General features: G+C 41.8%; 1 protein-coding gene across 1 annotated transcript in view; it reads left to right on the top strand.

Annotated features, from left to right (window-relative positions):
- Window positions 1-18043, top strand: part of GPC3 (glypican 3) — a 616906-nt gene that overhangs the window by 342156 nt on the left and 256707 nt on the right. The window contains exons 4-5 of the mRNA XM_089657942.1: window positions 9980-10110; window positions 17006-17131. Of these exons, the coding sequence (XP_089514068.1) occupies window positions 9980-10110; window positions 17006-17131 (257 nt within the window). The remainder of the gene's footprint in view (window positions 1-9979; window positions 10111-17005; window positions 17132-18043) is intronic.

The raw sequence follows: 18043 nt of genomic DNA on the forward strand, positions 1-18043 counted from the left end.
GTAGCCCGCCCTGCACCTGACAGGCGCCGCCTAGGTCCCAGTGCCTGCCTAGTACTGTCAAGACGACGGGTGCGCCTGGGTCCTAGTGCCCTGCTACCTGCACGTCTTGACAGATGCCTACACATGTGTAGACCCATGCGTCGCGATGGTCCCTGACAGTTTGGCATATACTTTGCCTATTTAGATCAGATGCTGCATTTTTAAAGCTTCTTGTTGCCTCCCTACTTGTCCTGTGGATTTTAAGACATAAAATTAATCCTCTGTTGAGTGTGGGACTTCAGTGTATATACAGTATATGTCTGAGCATAATGGTGGATGCAATAGCTTGCTGACCTCCAGCAATTTTAGATAGCAAGGTCAGATTGCTTCTATCACCACATTATTAGGACATCTCCTTGTAATCAACATCTCTGATCATCTCTGCACTTGCCTGGTAGACGTGATGGCGGTGATTTCCAGCACCTCCGCACGTTCCTTAAGATTATACTGTACATCTCATCCTCATTCGTGAAGAAGAGGAACTTTATTCCAGAAAACATGGGTTGGAAGGACAATCCAACACCCAGTGTCATATTGCTATAGTGCATACATTGTTTACCATTGCCGTTAGGTTTTTTTTACTGCTAATAATACAAACACTAGGGTGTGATATGCCTTCTGGATGAGTTCTATGCAATATTTCAGCATCTGTATTTTGAATCACTTTTGAACATTTGTATATTAAAAGGGAAGTAAGGGTTTTGAACAAAAAAAATAAACATACATACTCACCTAGGTCAAAATCAAAGTCCCCGTGCTTAAACCAGGTAAATCCGATGTAAGTGAAGTGCTGCAGCTAGGGCTCCCGTATGCTCACCATATAATCTGAATGCAAAAGCCGGAACTCATCCAGGGGCTGTAAAATCTTTATTAATGAAGATGATTAAGGCTGTGCCTAGCTGAAATGCTTCGGGTGTTTTAATCACAGCTATTTAATAAAGAGGAATTTACAGTCCCTGGATGAGTACTGGCTTTTGCATTCACACTCACCTAGGTAGATGCAGCATTGTTCTGATACTGCATCTGTACCCGTCACCTCTAAGACTGAGAACTGCACAATCAAAGACCACCAATCACTCAGTTCTTCAGTGAGCAAAGAGCCAATGACTCTCTGCTCTACCCCTCCAGCGCTTACTGGAGCACCAGAATGTGGAGGAGCAGGAGCGGCTGGCTCAGGCTCTGTGGTGCTCTGAGAGGCTAAGCCAGCTACCACTCAGGCATCTGCTTAAATCCCAACATTGAAGTTGGGATCCCTCTAGTGTCTGGACCAGCTGAGTGATGTCAGCTAGCAGAGGGCTAAAGCAGAACAAAGTGCACACCACAGGAGAAGTTGGGCCAAAAGAGCTTTGGCCGTACTTCTCCTTTATACAGTATAAAACATCTGATTTTATTAATGTTGAGGTTCCATAAAAGTCCACTTGCTGAACACCAAATTTGTGACTTAAAGTGTATCTCCCTCCTTTTTGTTAATTTTTTTTAATGAGTATGGAAGGTTAGACACTTTGTCTGTTTTTTCTTTTTTTGTGGTCTGTCACTCCATTGAGGAGATTCACCCTCTGTCTGTCCTGCTGACCATTTCAAGTGAGGGAAAATCCAAAATGTTAGGGTTGCCCCCAGAACTAGAGGTAAGGGGAGATTTTCCAATGTGATTACCTGTTCTGTGGACAACTGTCAAGAGGGAAATTTTCTTCACTTTGGGAGATTTTCTCTAGCTTGTTGTGTCTCTGGGACAGTGAAGGAAAATTTCTCCAATGGTACACATGCAGCAAACAATAAATTGAAAGGGCTTTAAACCTTTCCCTACTCTAACATTAAAGTGCATGTGTAATTTTACATTTTGGATAAAGTCAGAATCAGCCAGTCAGCACCTTGAGGAGGTCAATAATAATATCCAAAGTATTGCTCATATGACACGTTTTCTTCAAGCTTTGCTACCTTCTGAGAACAAATCATGGATTGCAGTGATTCTGCACTGTTTTCATTTGAGCTCTTTATGAGAAATACTCCCTGTGTTCTTTACTGTACAGTATATGTCATTCAAATCTTATTGTCTGCAAGACTGGAGACAGTGATGGGGATGGTTATCTTCAGTACATCAATTTAATGTTTTTCAGTGGCCTATTGTAAACCCTTTTTCCACTTGTATATGGCTTTCACACAATATCCTTCATCCTGCGGTTGCTGTTTTTAATTTTCATAAAGTTTAAATGGTTTTACTATTAGAAAGTCCCTGCCAGCAACCTTTCATTCCTTATAATCGGGAACAGTGTCATTATGTAGGGGAGGAGGACTGAAGTGCAGACTGCAGTGAATAATGTAATCGAGTAATGACGTTGCTTGTGCCACCAGTAGTACCTGGCTAATAGCATTTCATGCTGTTGCTCTGTATTCAAGCAGTACATTTATATTCATGGACATAATACCCAGAAGAAATATTAATCCTTAAGTCCCAAAAGAATCAACATAAGATGAATAGCCTCATTCCATTAGGTTTCAGTCTTGTGTAGCTCACAGATCTGAGCCTGTTCCCAAATAAAAGTATTTGTAATGCAAGAGGAATTAGGACATTAAATGAAATATATAGGCTGCCACTGCTAACCTTTTCCTCTGAAAATGCTAGTTGTCTGGCTTTATGATCAATAACTGCAAGGTGTTCTGAATCATCTGCCCTGCTCAGAATAGGAGTTCTCATTTCAGTTGATGTGTGTGTAGAGATGTGCTGGTTGCTTTAAATCTTAAACAGCAGTTGCAAAGCATTTTTTTTTTCTTTTCTCTCTTTGTGAGTGACAGACAGGAAAAGCAGGACTGTACTCTAATTGGTTGTTGCTACAGCTTCGAAGGATCCACCCATAGCAGCACTGTTGCAGCTGACCGTATGATTGGCTGTGGAGGAAAGGACAGAGGAAAAAGGAAGAAGAAGCACATGTGGGGAGGCAGACATTTTCAGGGGACCGCATGGAGCAAGGGCTCCTGGTGTAAAGTCACAGAGTCTCACTCTCTGTGCTGCTAGAGCCCATGGGCTGGGAGTGTGTAGCAGAGGAATTGTTGCAGGAGGACAGTGTGCAAATCAAGGATTGTCCTGCCTGACACTCAGGATTACAGCCACTCAAGTGCATGTGTCTCTCAAAGTCTGGAGCTGCTGAAAGAGAGAGGATTTCTACTGCTGTCTAATGCTGTTTAGAGGATAATCCAGGAACAGTGAGTATTCTGTGATGAAAGGGGATTTTGATATTGCTGCACTTGCTGTTCATCTCTGGAGAATGGTCATGAGAAAGCCTGCTCTCTAATTCTCAGAGTGACATAGATCTTGGAAAGCCCAAGCTGCTCACAATTAGCTATTCCTGCTGCTGATTGATGAGAGAACTCTGTCACTGTATATTACTGGTTTGTCTCCTCAAAACGTGCTGTGGCTGAAGAGTGTGTTTTAGTTCCAAGTCCCCACAGAAGCTTGCTGCTCTAAATATACTGAGCAAGTGTCAGTATATCAGGATTTCACCTGTATGGTAAAGATTTTGTTGAAGTGTTGTTTTTCCTATTGCAATGTTCACTGGAAGATTCTGCTTAAAGGAGACTGTGCTATCCTGCTACCCCTGGATTACAAATACTCTCCCATTCAGAGAGTGAGCGCTCTTCCATTGATTAAAGGGCCCCAACGTTGAGAGACTAAGTTTCATCCCACTGGCCAGTGGTTAGGTTGGACATTTCTGCTTTAGATAGTACTGCTATAACAAATGTCAACAAACTGCTAAATCTCATTAACAGTTATTGTTTTATGTGTCAATGTCACTCTCATATGCCACCCTAGTCAGTGTGATACTAGTCAGTTTTTGGAGTCTTTGGTGAGTGAATTGTGACTTCTTACTGTGTTATGCAAAGTGGTAGCTGTGTTTTATGTGCATTACCTGTGTTAAATCAGCTAGTTCTTTTTCAGGGTTTGTCTTCTTCAATAAAACCCATAAAAAATATTCTCAGAGTGTCGAAGTGTTCTGGGTATAATCGGAGGTGTCACCAGATTCAGGTGACACCGGTGACACCGCTCCGAGTCACCCCTGGTCTTCATTGCCTACGCACCTATGGGCACCATCCATTTGTTCCACCCCCTACTCACCTCCTAGTACTGAAAACAGAACCATGTATCATTTTGTGGTGCAAAGTAATTTGTATGGAATTTGCTAATGATAACAAGAAAAGCAGTAAAATAGATGCCCTGCACCCAGCAACAATAACTTCCCCCCCCCCCCAGCAACAATAGACCTTCCTAGCAACAACAGATCCCCTACAATAACATATCCCTGCAACAAAATACCCCTCCCCCCAGCAACAATAGATCCACTACAGGAACAATTAAAGCCCATCTGTAACAACATACCTCCTAGCAGCCAGCATTAATAGACCCTCCAGCAGTCAGCAACAGCAGCACCAATAGGCCCATTCCTTGAGTAGATCTCTTCCAGCTACAATTGACCCCCCCCCTGCAACACAAGACCTTTCCCTCAACAATAGAGATCTCCCAGTGACAAAAAATCCCCCAGCAGCCAGCATCAATGGACCATTCAGCATAATCCCTTGCCATTGCATACATTCAGTGCATACATTTGTGCTCCCCTAAATAGCTGACTTTGAATTTGCTAAATTACTTTGATTCCAAACAGAGGCACCTTCTGGAGCTAGTAGATGCTTTTCTAATTCAAAATGACCAAATCGGCAATTCGTCAAATAGCCATAACTTCCCTTGTGATCATTTTAGATTCAGTTGGATCGAATATTAAGGCCAGGGTGGAAAATTGTTAACCATTTAGCATCAGTCAGCAGTAATAAGATGCTTTGGTAACTAATTCAATGAATTTTTAATAGATCAAATTATGAGATTGCATTGTGGAAATTGAGATGTGATTAATAGTTTATGATCATATCCTCCCAACTATCTGTGCAAAAAATCCACTTCCCTGTGTGTGGTATATTGAGCAGTTAGGTTGTTGACTATAGATAAAGTATTCCTATGGGAAAAGAACGATCATTTATCAAAGTGTTTTTAACCATCATTACACTTTCATCTTTTATAAAATATGGCAAAGAGCATTCTATAAAGGTGTGCATTGTATAAAGGTCTGTAGGAGCATCATCTGCATGGAGCTGGTATACTCTCCCCAACACTGGATTCCTGATGTTCTGCTGTCATCTGAAACATATTGGTGGTTGGTTAATCTGCTTCCACCAAAATTCCTGTGTGTGCGACTGTGAAAAGTATATTAGACTGTAAGTAGGGCCGGTGCTAGACTATTTTGCACCCTAGGCAAGACCAGCTACTTGCGCCCCCCACCCCCCAAAAAAATAAAATACATTTTTTTAAAAGCAGTAGAAAATATTAAATCAACAAGACATGAACCTGCTAAAGTTCTTTTAATTTGCAAAAATAAGTGCCATAAGATGCCACCAGCAATATTAAAGACAAAATTAGTGTCATGGACGGACTGTATCTGTGGCTGACAGTGGCAGGGTGACAATTGTGGTGAGTGGAGGATGATGGATCCACACTTTGACAGATCCCAGGCTGGAATTCCCCAGGCAATGGGGGGGGGGGGGAGATAAAACGCTGTGACAGCAGGCAGCACACACACCACCTGAACTGAGCGATCCCACACAGTGGCAGATCAGCAGGCACTAGGAGAGCAGGCTGGGGAATCGTGATGATGTCATCACTCACTGTCACATTGCACATGTTATGGATGGCCGGGCGGGTCACAGACATCAGACAGACATTACCTTCCTCCGCAGCTTCCCGTCTTCTGATGAATGGGAAGAGAAGTGCTGGAACTCCACAGTTATCAGCAGAAGCCAGCCAGTTTACAGTAAAGGACAGAGTCTGAGAGGAACACTAGAAGGAGCTGCACAGCAGCTGCTACACTGGCCCCAGACACCCAGCATCTTCTTCTGACCTTTCTCCCCCCCCCTCCCTCCCCTGCTTCCCCTCTCCTCAGCTGAAGGATCATTCATGATGTGGCGGTGTTCCACAAAGGGAGAGTGCCGGCCTGTGCTGTGTCCAGGTGCCCCTATGATGCAGTGCGCCCTAGGCGGTGACCTAGTGGAAGCATCGTCCCTGACTAAGTTCCTTTGGGAGTTAGAGGCTGATGTTAAAAGCCTTGTGTACTTTGTACAGGAAATGTACATTTTTGTGCTCTATATAAGCCTTATAACTGCCAGAACTCATTTTATTGTTACTGGGACTGTTCTGATGACAGGTGAAGCCGAGTTTTGACCTTTTTTACTGTTTTGTTTAATTAGGTTTGTTAGGATAAACTGCAAAAGTGAATAGCAAATGTTTTGAGTATTACTTGAGGAAATAATCCAAGAGAAAATCTTTCAGCAGCCAAATGTTGGGTTGCAGCAGCCTCTTGTGGGCACTTGCTGAAACTAGTTTTGTTTCTTGGTTTAATGGCTATATTAAGGTATTTATAGATTACAGCCGTATTATACAGCGGGTGTCTTTGATGTTGCATGGAAATTCTGCTATGTAATATATGTACAGCTTCAAACTGCACAAAGCTGAGTCAGGCATTTATGGCACTGCTGACAGCGGTACAAAATCTACATTTCCATGTAGAAAATATAGGTTTAATGTTGCTGTTCATTGGGAAACTGGTTATGTTTATGAGAATGTTTATAAGAATCACCAGTGTGTTTAGAGTGGGCTTACCAAGCCTGTCGATTAACCTGGAATACCCTCGAATTGAGTGCACCTAGTGCTACCCCTGAAGGTTGTTATTGGACATGTAAAACTTACAGCCCTTACAAGACAGGCTAAGGGCCGGTTCACACATGAATTGCACAGGAACGTGATTCACATGCAAGCTGGGTGCAGTGCGATTTCAACCTGAATTTTTGACTTTTTGCTATAAAACAAATCCCATTAAAAAAATTAAAAAAACGAATTTTGTCATAAATTTAGGCCAAAATGTATTCTACATGTCTTTGCTAAAAAAATAAATAAATCCCAATGCACGTAATTTAAATGGCTTACGTGAAAGTTATAGTGTTTACAAATGGCGTTATAGATACTAGAACTTTTTTTTTTATACTAGTAATGGCGGCGATCAGCAACTTATAGCGGGACTGCGGCAGGCATTCTGACACTGGCGGGGGACTTACTGACTGCCACTGACATCCCAATGACACGAATACAGTGATCAGTGCTAATAAAAAGCACTGACACTGTACTAATGACACTGGGAAGCAAGAGGTTAACATCTGGGGCGATCATAGGGTTAACTGTGTGCTGTTTTACTGTGTGTGCTGTGTGTGTTTTACTGGGAAACGTACTGCAGCGTATCTCTGGCCAGGACCCAGTGATCGACATCTGTAGCCGTCAGTGGCTGTGTGTTTGCCCCCTACCCGGAAATGCAAAATCATATGTATGTGATTTTTGCGCAACCCTGCCGCCCTGTAGCAGTAGTTCTGCTATGGGGCGGTCAGGAAGCGGATAATGATTTTAAAGATACAGTTGATATTTTGAGTGGTTTTATAAGAAGAAACAAAGTTTTGGGGCTATCTAATATGCTAAAGGCCTTACTCCACTTTTTAAAAAAAAAATCTGACTACTTCAAAGGAGAGCAGTGAAATAATCAAAATCATATTTCGACTAAAGGTGAACTGAATCAAGACATATAGTTATAGACACAGGAAAAAAAAGAAGCAAGACAAAAAAGAGAAAAAAAACCCCCATCTATCGATCTGTCTATCTATACCTTTTTTAAATCAAATTTTATTACAGTTATACAGCAACAGAATTATTTAGACAGAAAGGTAAGGTTCTACCTGTGTGCATAGTTACAGACATAAATAACAGATCTCGGTCCAATACATCATTATTGATACAGTATGAACACGACTGTGTAATATGAAGTAGTGGGCATTGTACAAACAGTTTGTGGTGTCAGATGATAGAATACACATCAGCCCAATGAAACTACAATAAAGATGGTCATACAGACAATTTTCAGATGTAATATATATATATATAGCAATAGTAAGCAATGAGTAAGTAAAACTTTCAAATGCTTGTCCAATGCAGCAGACTGCGCTAGATCAAATATGAGTATTCTAGCCCCGAGATCTCCAGCCACCGTTCCCAGCATTTCTGAAATGTTTTGGGATACCCTCTATGCTGATACATAAAGTTCTTCTCTCTAAACCATATTACCAGACTGCTTACTTCAACTGAATGTGGGAGGAGCAGGGAATATCCTTTTTTGGGTAATCAATTACACAACTGATATCAATCTGCTAATTGATGTGTGAATATGGGCTGTAAAGATTTCTTCATCCAAGACAACCAACACTCAGATTTGGGTCAGCAGCTAGGGTACTTTCAAATACACCATTGATAGTGTCAAGAATGTTTGTCCAATAACGAACTAATTTAGGATATCACCAAAGCATGTGCATCAGGTTGCCTGATATATTACCCGTTTTTAATAGTGTTGTTGAGCCGCAGTTCCACCAAACATTTTCTTTTCAATGGAGGACATGTACTGTATGTCCTAATGTAGGCCAATTTCAACTTCATTTGTCATTTCTATACAGGCATTGAATTAATTAAAAAGTCAGTTGTTAGGGTAATGGGATTTCCAGTTTGGCTCTACCAACAGAATGCAACCCGCCAGTTTTACACTGTGTAATGACTTTGGGGGTAATCTGAAAATTTATGCTGATACAGTGCCTGCGAAATTTGAACTGGTCACCGAGCACCCTGTTGTCTGATGGCAGTTTGAATTGCTGGAAAATCTCTCTTTACACCTTCAAAATCAGGGTCAAAATAATGTAGTCAGGTAGTCCCCCCCCCCCCCGGCTCATCTGCTTGCTGTCTCCGCCTGTTTATTCTGTAAACAGGCAGCTTTACTGTGACAAGGGAGAGGTAAGCTGCAGGCTGTCTGTGTAACTCCCTGCTGCCCCCTCCTGTCAGCAGCACAATTAAACCATGGCAACATCTAATGTTTGTATAGTATTATGTTCAGCAGACTGTGTTCTTCTATTGTTGTGACTTAGATGACGTTCAGAGCACATTTCATGCCCACTTCATGCAAAACTCCACTTAATCCCAAGGGGTTCACATACTTTTTCTTGCAACTGTATCTAGAGTGAATGATCACTGTGATAGCCAATCATATGCTTTCACCTCAATCCTGATTCCAAGGGTTGGTTCCCAGCTGTTAATATGAGACTCAGAGCAGTGTCATCAATCAGAGACCTTTTTACCACTGGCAAGGTAATGTCCGTCAGTAAAGTTGTGACTGCAAAACTGAGGCTGTATATTTTAGGGTGGCTGGGCAGTGATCTTTTCTTGTCCCTACAATCATTTTCCCACCTTCAGACACCCTTACCTTTGAGGATTTGACAACTAATGAACCCAATTCCTTAAATAATCAGGGACCATAGACCTCTCAAGTAACTCAGACCTTTATGCCCTGTTTACAACAGTCAGGAGTTTGCTATGACACAAGAGCCTATTCATTTCAACCCATCAAATTCAAAAGCAGTTGTAAGGGGGGCTTCTTATAAGACAGGGCCAAGAATTATTTTGAAGCCCCCCCAATTCCTTTATAAAAATGGTTTCATTATCATTTGTCTGTGAATTACCATTTAGATGCATATTGCTAAATATTTTTAATGCTCTATTCATGTGCATTTTTACTCATTTTTTTCAAATTTTTTTATCATGCTGTTACTAAATAACCATTTTATATTTGGCGTATTTATTTTGTTAAATATTGAATTCTGTGGTTTTAGTCTGCATTTAATGTTTGGCATTTTTCCTTTTATTAAGTACCTTCTTTATCAAATCTGCAAAGCATTGTTAAGAATTTCCTTGAAGTTGGTCTTATGTGACACATCACATCATTTGTGTTGCAAACAGAAGATATTAATACATATTTTACATTTACAGGTTACCAAACTGTGTGGTGGTTCAAAACAAAGGGTGACACGGTCAACTCGCAGTGGAGTGGATGTGTATGTTGGTAAAAAGGTATTCAAGGCTAACGCAGACAATGAAGAGACATTATCAGGAAAAAGGAGGTATATAGAAAGCTTTCATCTGTTATTACATGACAGCCTACTAAAATTGCATTATATTTGGAATGCCAGTGCCTTTCAACGCTATAGGTAATACAGATCACTGGGGTCAGGCTAATTAGTAGATAATGGATATATGCAAATATAAGAAAATACAGTATGCCAGACCCTGTTTAGATGCTTTTTAATTTTTTTTTCTTTTATTAAAAATATGTGATATCCACATACTATATGAGCAAACCGTGAACTCTGCATTGGAGTCTTATATTAGTCTTTCTGCTTCTGGTGTAGTAAACTGTTATGCTTTGAAAGTCCATTTTAAACTATACTTGGGGAATGCTTGTGATAAAACTTTGGTATCTTTTCTATTGACCTCTAGTCTGGTGGTTAAGATAATGTTCTTTATTCATCCTAAAAGTGTATTATACTGATGTCAAATAGAGTAGGTAAGCCACATATTCATGTTGCAAGAGGGCTGTGCTTGCCTGGGCCCCTTGCTATAGAGAACATCAGAGTAAAGTCAGAAGACCTTATCTGCATTCGTGTTCTACAGCAGTGTAAAGGGTTGACGCCAGAGAGTTGGCATGACACCTTAACCACTTCAGTACCAGGCACTTTCACCCCCTTCCTGCCCAGGCCAATTTTCAGTTTTCAGCACTGTTGCATTTTGAATGACAGTTTTTTTTTTTTTTCTAAATAAACAGAAGACTGAAAATTTTGAAAAAAATGTGTTTTTCTTAATTTCTGTTATAACATTTTCTAAATAAATAATCTTCATAAATTTATGCCAGCATTTAGCTACATTTCTACAGAATGTAGGAAAGTTAGAGTCCACAAACTATGGAATATATATCTGAAAATTGATCAATCCTGATATACAAATGTCTCCCATATGACATCTTTTTGGAAAGTAGGCGGTATGATATTTAGTAAGAGGCATGGCAAGTTTTTTGAAGTTTTGGAATTTTTTTGTCACAATTTTCTGAAAAATTAAAGAAAAAAAATTTCCCCCAATTTTTTCTGTTTTTTACACACTGTCACCAGTGCAGTACAGCGTCATCATGTAAGTGGCGTGGCGGTGATCAGGGACAAAAACATTAAATTTTTTTTTTCAAATATTTCTTTTTCTTTATTACATTTGTTTCTTTTTTATAGCTTTTTTTTTTTTAAACACTGTGACCAGAGCAACACCGTGTTATTATATTAACACTGTACTACTCTGAAGAAGTGATCAGAATTGTTTTTTTTTTTTTACACACTGTGATTGCTTATACGGTTATACCCATGAATTTCACTGGTATAAGCAACAATTGTTACTGAATTAAATGGATTCATTCAGTATGTACTATTTTTGTTATCTGTGATTTGCCACAGCTAATCACATGATACAGATGGCCCTGCCTGTATCATGTGATCACTGTGACCAATCATAGAGATCAACACAATAGTACACAATGGATAGCATGAATGAACACCATCCATTGTGTACAACTGTCATGTGATCTGTTGTGACTGGTCACAGCGATCACATGGTACCAGCAGCGGCTCAATACACTGATCCGTCAACTAGAAAAAGACAGTGTGGTTGTTTCAAGGACTACAGTATGAACAATTACTTGAACAATAATTAGCTGCATGGTTGAGAAAGAAGCCTTTACTGCGCCAATGCCACAAAAAAGCCCAGTTACAAATGACCGAAAGCACCTTGACACACCTCACAGGGCTTTTTTGTGGCATTGGCGCAGTAAAGGCTGCTTTCTGGCAACTTGACCATGCAGCTCTTATTTGTTCAAGTATCATCTTTTTGTGCTCATTGACACAACCACACCATCATTTTCCAGAGCAGCCTGTATTTTTCCTGTGGTTACCTGTGGGTTTTCTTTGCATTCCAAACAATTCTGGCAGTTGTGGCTGCAAATTTTCTTTGTCTACCTGACTTTGGCTTGGTTTCAAGAGATCCACAAACTTTCCACTTCTTAATAAGTGATTAAACAGCACTGACTGGCATATTAAGGCTTTGGATATCTTTTTATATTCTTTTCCATCTTTATAAATTTCCATTACCTTGTTACACAGGTCTTTTGACAGTTCTTTTTCTGCTCCCCTTGGCTCTCTATCTACGCTGCTCAATGCATTCACATGAGAGCTAACAAACACACTGACTATTTATACACTAGTCACAATTTAAAAAGCCACAGATGTTTGAGGTTACCCTTTAATTGCCATGTTAACCTGTGTGTGTTACCTTGTGTCTCTGTTCCAAGGCCAAACATTCCAGGGTATGTAAACTTTTGATCAGGGCCATTTGGGTGATTTCTGTTATCTTTAGGATTTAAAAGGGATCCAAAACACTATGATTGGCAAGTATTGGTACCTATACTTTCAGTCAAATACTCGCTGATAACGAGTACCAATACTTTGCAGTGCGATTTGGGTCAATACAAAATGTATGGACGCAAATTGCACCGCAAAGGATAGCATGTGATTTGAACAGGATTGCTATTCCTGTCCAAATCGCATGCAGTTTCCCCACTGCTCATGTGTGAACCCAGGCTTGTTATAGCCTGATTTCACAAAGGAGCAGTGCTGGAAACCTCCCTGCACCAAACCCTTGCTGTCACAAAAGGAAAAGCTGGGGATTTGAAATCCTCGTGGCTTTCTCTCCTCTCAGTGCAGGGATAACAGTACGGGCTGGACTGCTTTCGAAAATTGCACCACAAAGTATCGGTTTCGGGTATCTGGAGCATTTGACAGGTACGAGTACTCGGGAAAATACTCAGTATCAGGGCATCCTTACATCAATCTCAATGAGACATCAGCCCATGTTAAAGCTGAGCTGTAGGCAGATACAGAATATGAAAACGAATGTAACTCGGTACTCGATAATACATAATGAAATGTTTTTTCTTTAAATTCAAGCAGTGCAAGTCCCTTAATTTCAGCTAGTATCAACCTCTTGTTATTCATTGGGGCTGTAGTGTTAGAAGGAGGAGGAGCACAAAGAGGCAATCTGTTCTTGTACTGACCAGAAGCATGCTGGTAGGAGTAGAAAGCAGAGTGACAGAGATGAACTCATTACTATGTGGTGTTCACCTGTGATAAAAATCATTCCTTATTTTTTCTTATATATCTACTTTGGGTGGGCTGCACAGCCAGGCTAGACAATGTACCCGTACGTCACAGCCTTTGTTCCTGGTTTTGAGCATGTGTGCATGTGCCCCCTGCTGACTCCTGATCTGTGAGTAAAAGCAGCACATATTACACTTTTTTAGGCACACAGTTAACACCTTTATTTCCCCTTCATGTTAACCCCTTCCCAGCCATTGTCATTAGTACAGTATTATATTTGATCACTGTATTAGTGTCAATAGCGACGTCCATATCAATCAGTTAGTGTTCCTCCAAGCCACTGCCTGTTTGCGCCAGATTGCCCGCCACACTAGTATAGTGTCTCTAGCTGTGCAAATTCCAGTATACAGTTGTGTTCAAAATAATAGCAGTGTGTTGAAAAAAGTGAATAAAGCTGAAAATCCTTCTAATAGCTTTTATTTCCATACACACAAATGCATTGGGAACACTACACATTCTATTCCAAAAAAAAATATATCAAATTTGTGTTGTTCCTCTAAAAATAAATTGAAGAAAAGTGAATATTAGACTGTTCAAAAAAAAAATAGCAGTGTTTGTATTCTTCTTTACAAACTCAAACATTCACTATATAAACTGAAAAATGTTTGAAGATTTTGCTTTCCTTTGAATCACTTAATTAATATTTTGTTGTATAAGCACTGTTTCTGAGAACTGCTGTACATCTGTGTTGCATGGAGTCAACCAACTTCTGGAACCTGTGAACAGGTATTCCAGCCCAGGATTATTGGACTACATTCCACAGTTCTTCTCTATTTCTTGGTTTTGCCTCAGAAACTGCATTTTTGATGTCACCCCACAAGTTTTCTATTGGATTAAGATCCGGGGATTGGGCTGGCCACTCCATAACGTCAATCTTGTTGGTCTGGAACCAAGATGTTGCCCGTTTACTGGTGTGTTTGGGGTCGTTGTCTTGTTGGAACACCCATTTCAAGGGCATTTCCTCTTCAGCATAAGGCAGCATGACCTCTTCAAGTATTCTGATCTATTCAAACTGATCCATGATCCCTGGTATGCGATAAATAGGCCCAACACCGTAGTATGAGAAACATCCCCATATCATGATGCTTGCGCAACCATGCTTCACTGTCTTCACAGTGTACTGTGGCTTGAATTCAGTGTTTGGGGGTCGTCTGACAAACTGTCTCCAGCCACTAGACCCAAAAAGAACAATCTTACTTTCATCAGTCCACAAAATGTTGCGCCATTTCTCTTTAGGCCAGTCAATGTGCTCTTTGGCAAATTGTAACCTCTTCAGCACGTCTTCTTTTTTTCAACAGTGGGACTTTGCGGGGGCTTCTTGCAGATAGCTTGGCTTCACATAGGCGTCTTCTAATTGTAACAGTACTCACAGGGAACTTTACACCTTCTTTGATCTTCCTGGAGCTGATTGTTGGCTGAGTCCTTGCCATTTTGGCTATTCTTCTATCCATTCGAATGGTAGTTTTTCGCTTTCTTCCACGTCTTTCAGGTTTTGGTTGCCATTTTAAAGCATTTGCGATCATTTTAGCAGAGCAGCCTATCATTTCTGCACTTCTTTATATGTTTTCCCCTCTCCAATCAACTTTTTAATCAAGGTACGCTGTTCTTCTGAACAATGTCTGGAACGACCCATTTTCCTCAGAATTTCAGAGAGAAATGCACTGTAACCAGCATGTACAACATTTGCTGCCTTCCTTCCTTAAATAAGGGCAATAATTGCCACCTGTTTTTCAAAGAATGAATTACCTCACTAATAGAACTCTACACTGCTAATTAATATACAGTGCGCTTATTGGGATTTTTTTAAGACGTGTAGCAGAATACATTTTGGTCTAAATTTATGAAGAAATTTGATTTTATTGGATAAGTTTTATAACCGAAAGTAAAAAAATTTTTTTTTCCCAAAATCTTCTGTACAGTGTTGCATGAACAGCAATTGCCAGTTAAAGTAGCACAGTGCTGAACAGTAAAAGAAATGCTCTGGTCATGAAGTGGGTAAAACCTTCCATGGGTCAAGTGGTTAATGGTCTATGCCGGGGGTGCAGAATTAAAATTCAGAGGTTTAATCCATAAATTTTCATTCCAGCGGAGGTCCAAATTGCATGTTTGTGTGATGACTCTGTCATATCACAGCCCCTCTTTTATTTCAAAATCCCATTCTTACATCAGTTTCCTCAGTCCCCCTGCATATCACAATCCCCCCTTCACATCAGTTTTCCCTTCACAGTAGTGTTCTGAACCCCCCTTCATAACGGTATCCTCTGCCCCCCTTCACAGCACCTCCCCACAGGTGTGTCCTCTGCCCCCCTTCACGGCACCCCCCACCATGGTACTGTCCTCTGCCTCCCTTCACAGCACCCCATCCATGGTGCTGTCCTCTGCCTCCCTTCACAGCACCTCCCCACCGTGCTGTCCTCTGCCACTCTTCACAGCACCTCCCCACCGTGCTGTCCTCTGCCCCCCCTTCACAGCACCTCCCCACTGTGCTGTCCTCTGCCACTCTTCACAGCACCTCCCCACCGTGCTGTCCTCTGCCACTCTTCACAGCACCTCCCCAACGTGCTGTCCTCTGCCACTCTTCACAGCACCTCCCCACCGTGCTGTCCTCTGCCCCCCCTTCACAGCACCTCCCCACCGTGCTGTCCTCTGCCACTCTTCACAGCACCTCCTCACCGTGCTGTCCCCTGCCTCCCCTTCACATCTCAACACCCCACAGCTCTGCCCCCCTTCACATTACACAACCCCTGGAACCTTTGGCACCTTTCACATCACAGCCTGCTGCACCTTGGACCCCCTTACATTACACAGTCCCTGAACCCCTGACCCCCCTTATATTACACAGCCCCTGCTTTCATCAGTTTCCCCTTCATGGTAGTGTTCTGAACCCCACTTCATAACGGTATCCTCTGCCCCCCTTCACAGCATCTCCCCACAGCTGTGTCCCCTGCCCCCCTTCAAAGCACCCCCCCCCACGGTGCTGTCCTCTGCCCTCCTTCAAAGCACCTCCCCACGGTGCTGTCCTCTGCCTTCCTTCACAACACCCCCTCACGGTGCTGTCCTCTGCCACCCTTCACAGCACCTCCCCATGGTGCTGTTCCCTGCCTCCCCTTCACATCTCAACACCCCACAGCTCTGCCCCCCTTCACATTACACAGCCCCTGGAATCTTTGGCACCTTTCACATCACAGCCTGCTGCACATTGGACCTCCTTACATTACACAGTCCCTGAACCCCTGACCCCCCTTATATTACACAGCCCCTGAACCCCTGACCCCCCCCTTACATTACACAGCCCCTGCACATCTGACCCCCCCCCCCATTAAATTACACAACCCCTGCACAGCTGGCCCCCTTTACATTACACAGTCACCTGCTGGTTGACTTGGAAAGTTAACTCCAGCAGCTCCGGCTCCCACCCACTTTTCATCCCTGCTGTGTCTCCTTCTCTGTGTGCAGAAGTGTTCTTCCCCCTGCTCTCCGCTCTGCTGTGTTAGTGGCAGAGGCAGGGAGAAAGAACGGGCTCCTAAATGGCAGGACCACTGTAGTTCGGATGGACAGTGACTGGGACCGCATCTGGACTGTGGTCTGCCATTTAGAGATGCCTGCTATGCATTTTTATATTATTTTTGGCTGGATTTTGGCTGGATTTTGGCTTTATAAAATACACGGCCTGTATTATCTGTACAATAAAAACAACTCTAAGTTGGAAAAAAACAAACCATTTTTTGTCTTTCCATGTCGCAATTGCTAACATATTTTCTTTTTCTAGGGAGTTTATAATGAAGTTGAAAGCCTACAGTCACTTCTATGGCAACCTCCCTGCACTTGTCTGTCGTCACAGCACTGTTGCTGAAAATGACACCTTCTGCTGGAATGGACAGGAAATTGTTGAGAAGTAAGTATCTACTATGTCAAGGATTTATTTTGGCCCTCTTTAGGCTAATGACATGCTCTTTAGTATCCTCCAGTTTCCCTAAATAAATGTACAGTATATTGCCATCTGGGGATTTGCAGTTCCTAGATCCCATCAGTTTTACTAGCAAATGAGCATGTAAATATTTTTCAAAGTTGGAAATCATTCAGGGGCTTGTGGTCATCCCCTTCCTTATTGCCAGTCTCTCCCATCTTATCCAGCAAACTTTTAGGTTGTCCATAGTTCGACAGATATCTCCCAAATGGTGGCCACACACATATTGATATCATCTTTCATTTGATCATTTAATGTTAAATAAAAAATCGAATTAAATAAAAACCTCAAACCAAATACCTTCTATTCGATCAATTTGGTGAATCCAATTTTACTCTGCTTTGATCAGCCATTGCAGAATTTTATTGAATGCTTCTGATTGATTGAACAAATATCAGCGTGAACAAATATCTGCATGTCAGAGATCTGATTGTAATACAGATCGATCAGTTCAGATTAAGTTTAATAGATCATTTTGATTAATTATATTTTAAAACCATTACTGTGGTGCCCTCCTTGTTCTCTAAGGGGAGCTAGAGTCTTTATTGATAGAGAGGAGGGCTGACTAGCAGTCTGGGTGTAATAGCCAAAAGGTCAAATTGTGGTCAGGAGCTGAGAGGCTTTGGAAGAAGGTCTAGAGGCAGTGGGTGGATCTGAGGATTGGCTGGCTTGTACTCTTGAGGGATCCTAGCCAATCCACAACAGAAGTTTTGGCAAGAGGCTGGGAAACCCTTAAAAGTGCTGCAGGAGAGTACGGGTGGAAGACAGTGAGGAAGATGTGCAGCTGAAGGCAGGAGGCTGCGAGGAAGCCCAGTGCAATAGGGCCTACCTGCAGGCCTG

The sequence above is a fragment of the Staurois parvus genome, unplaced genomic scaffold (assembly GCF_062004578.1).
Source record: "Staurois parvus isolate SC_StPar_1 unplaced genomic scaffold, SC_StPar_1.0 ptg001045l, whole genome shotgun sequence".
NCBI classification, from domain to species: domain Eukaryota; kingdom Metazoa; phylum Chordata; class Amphibia; order Anura; family Ranidae; genus Staurois; species Staurois parvus.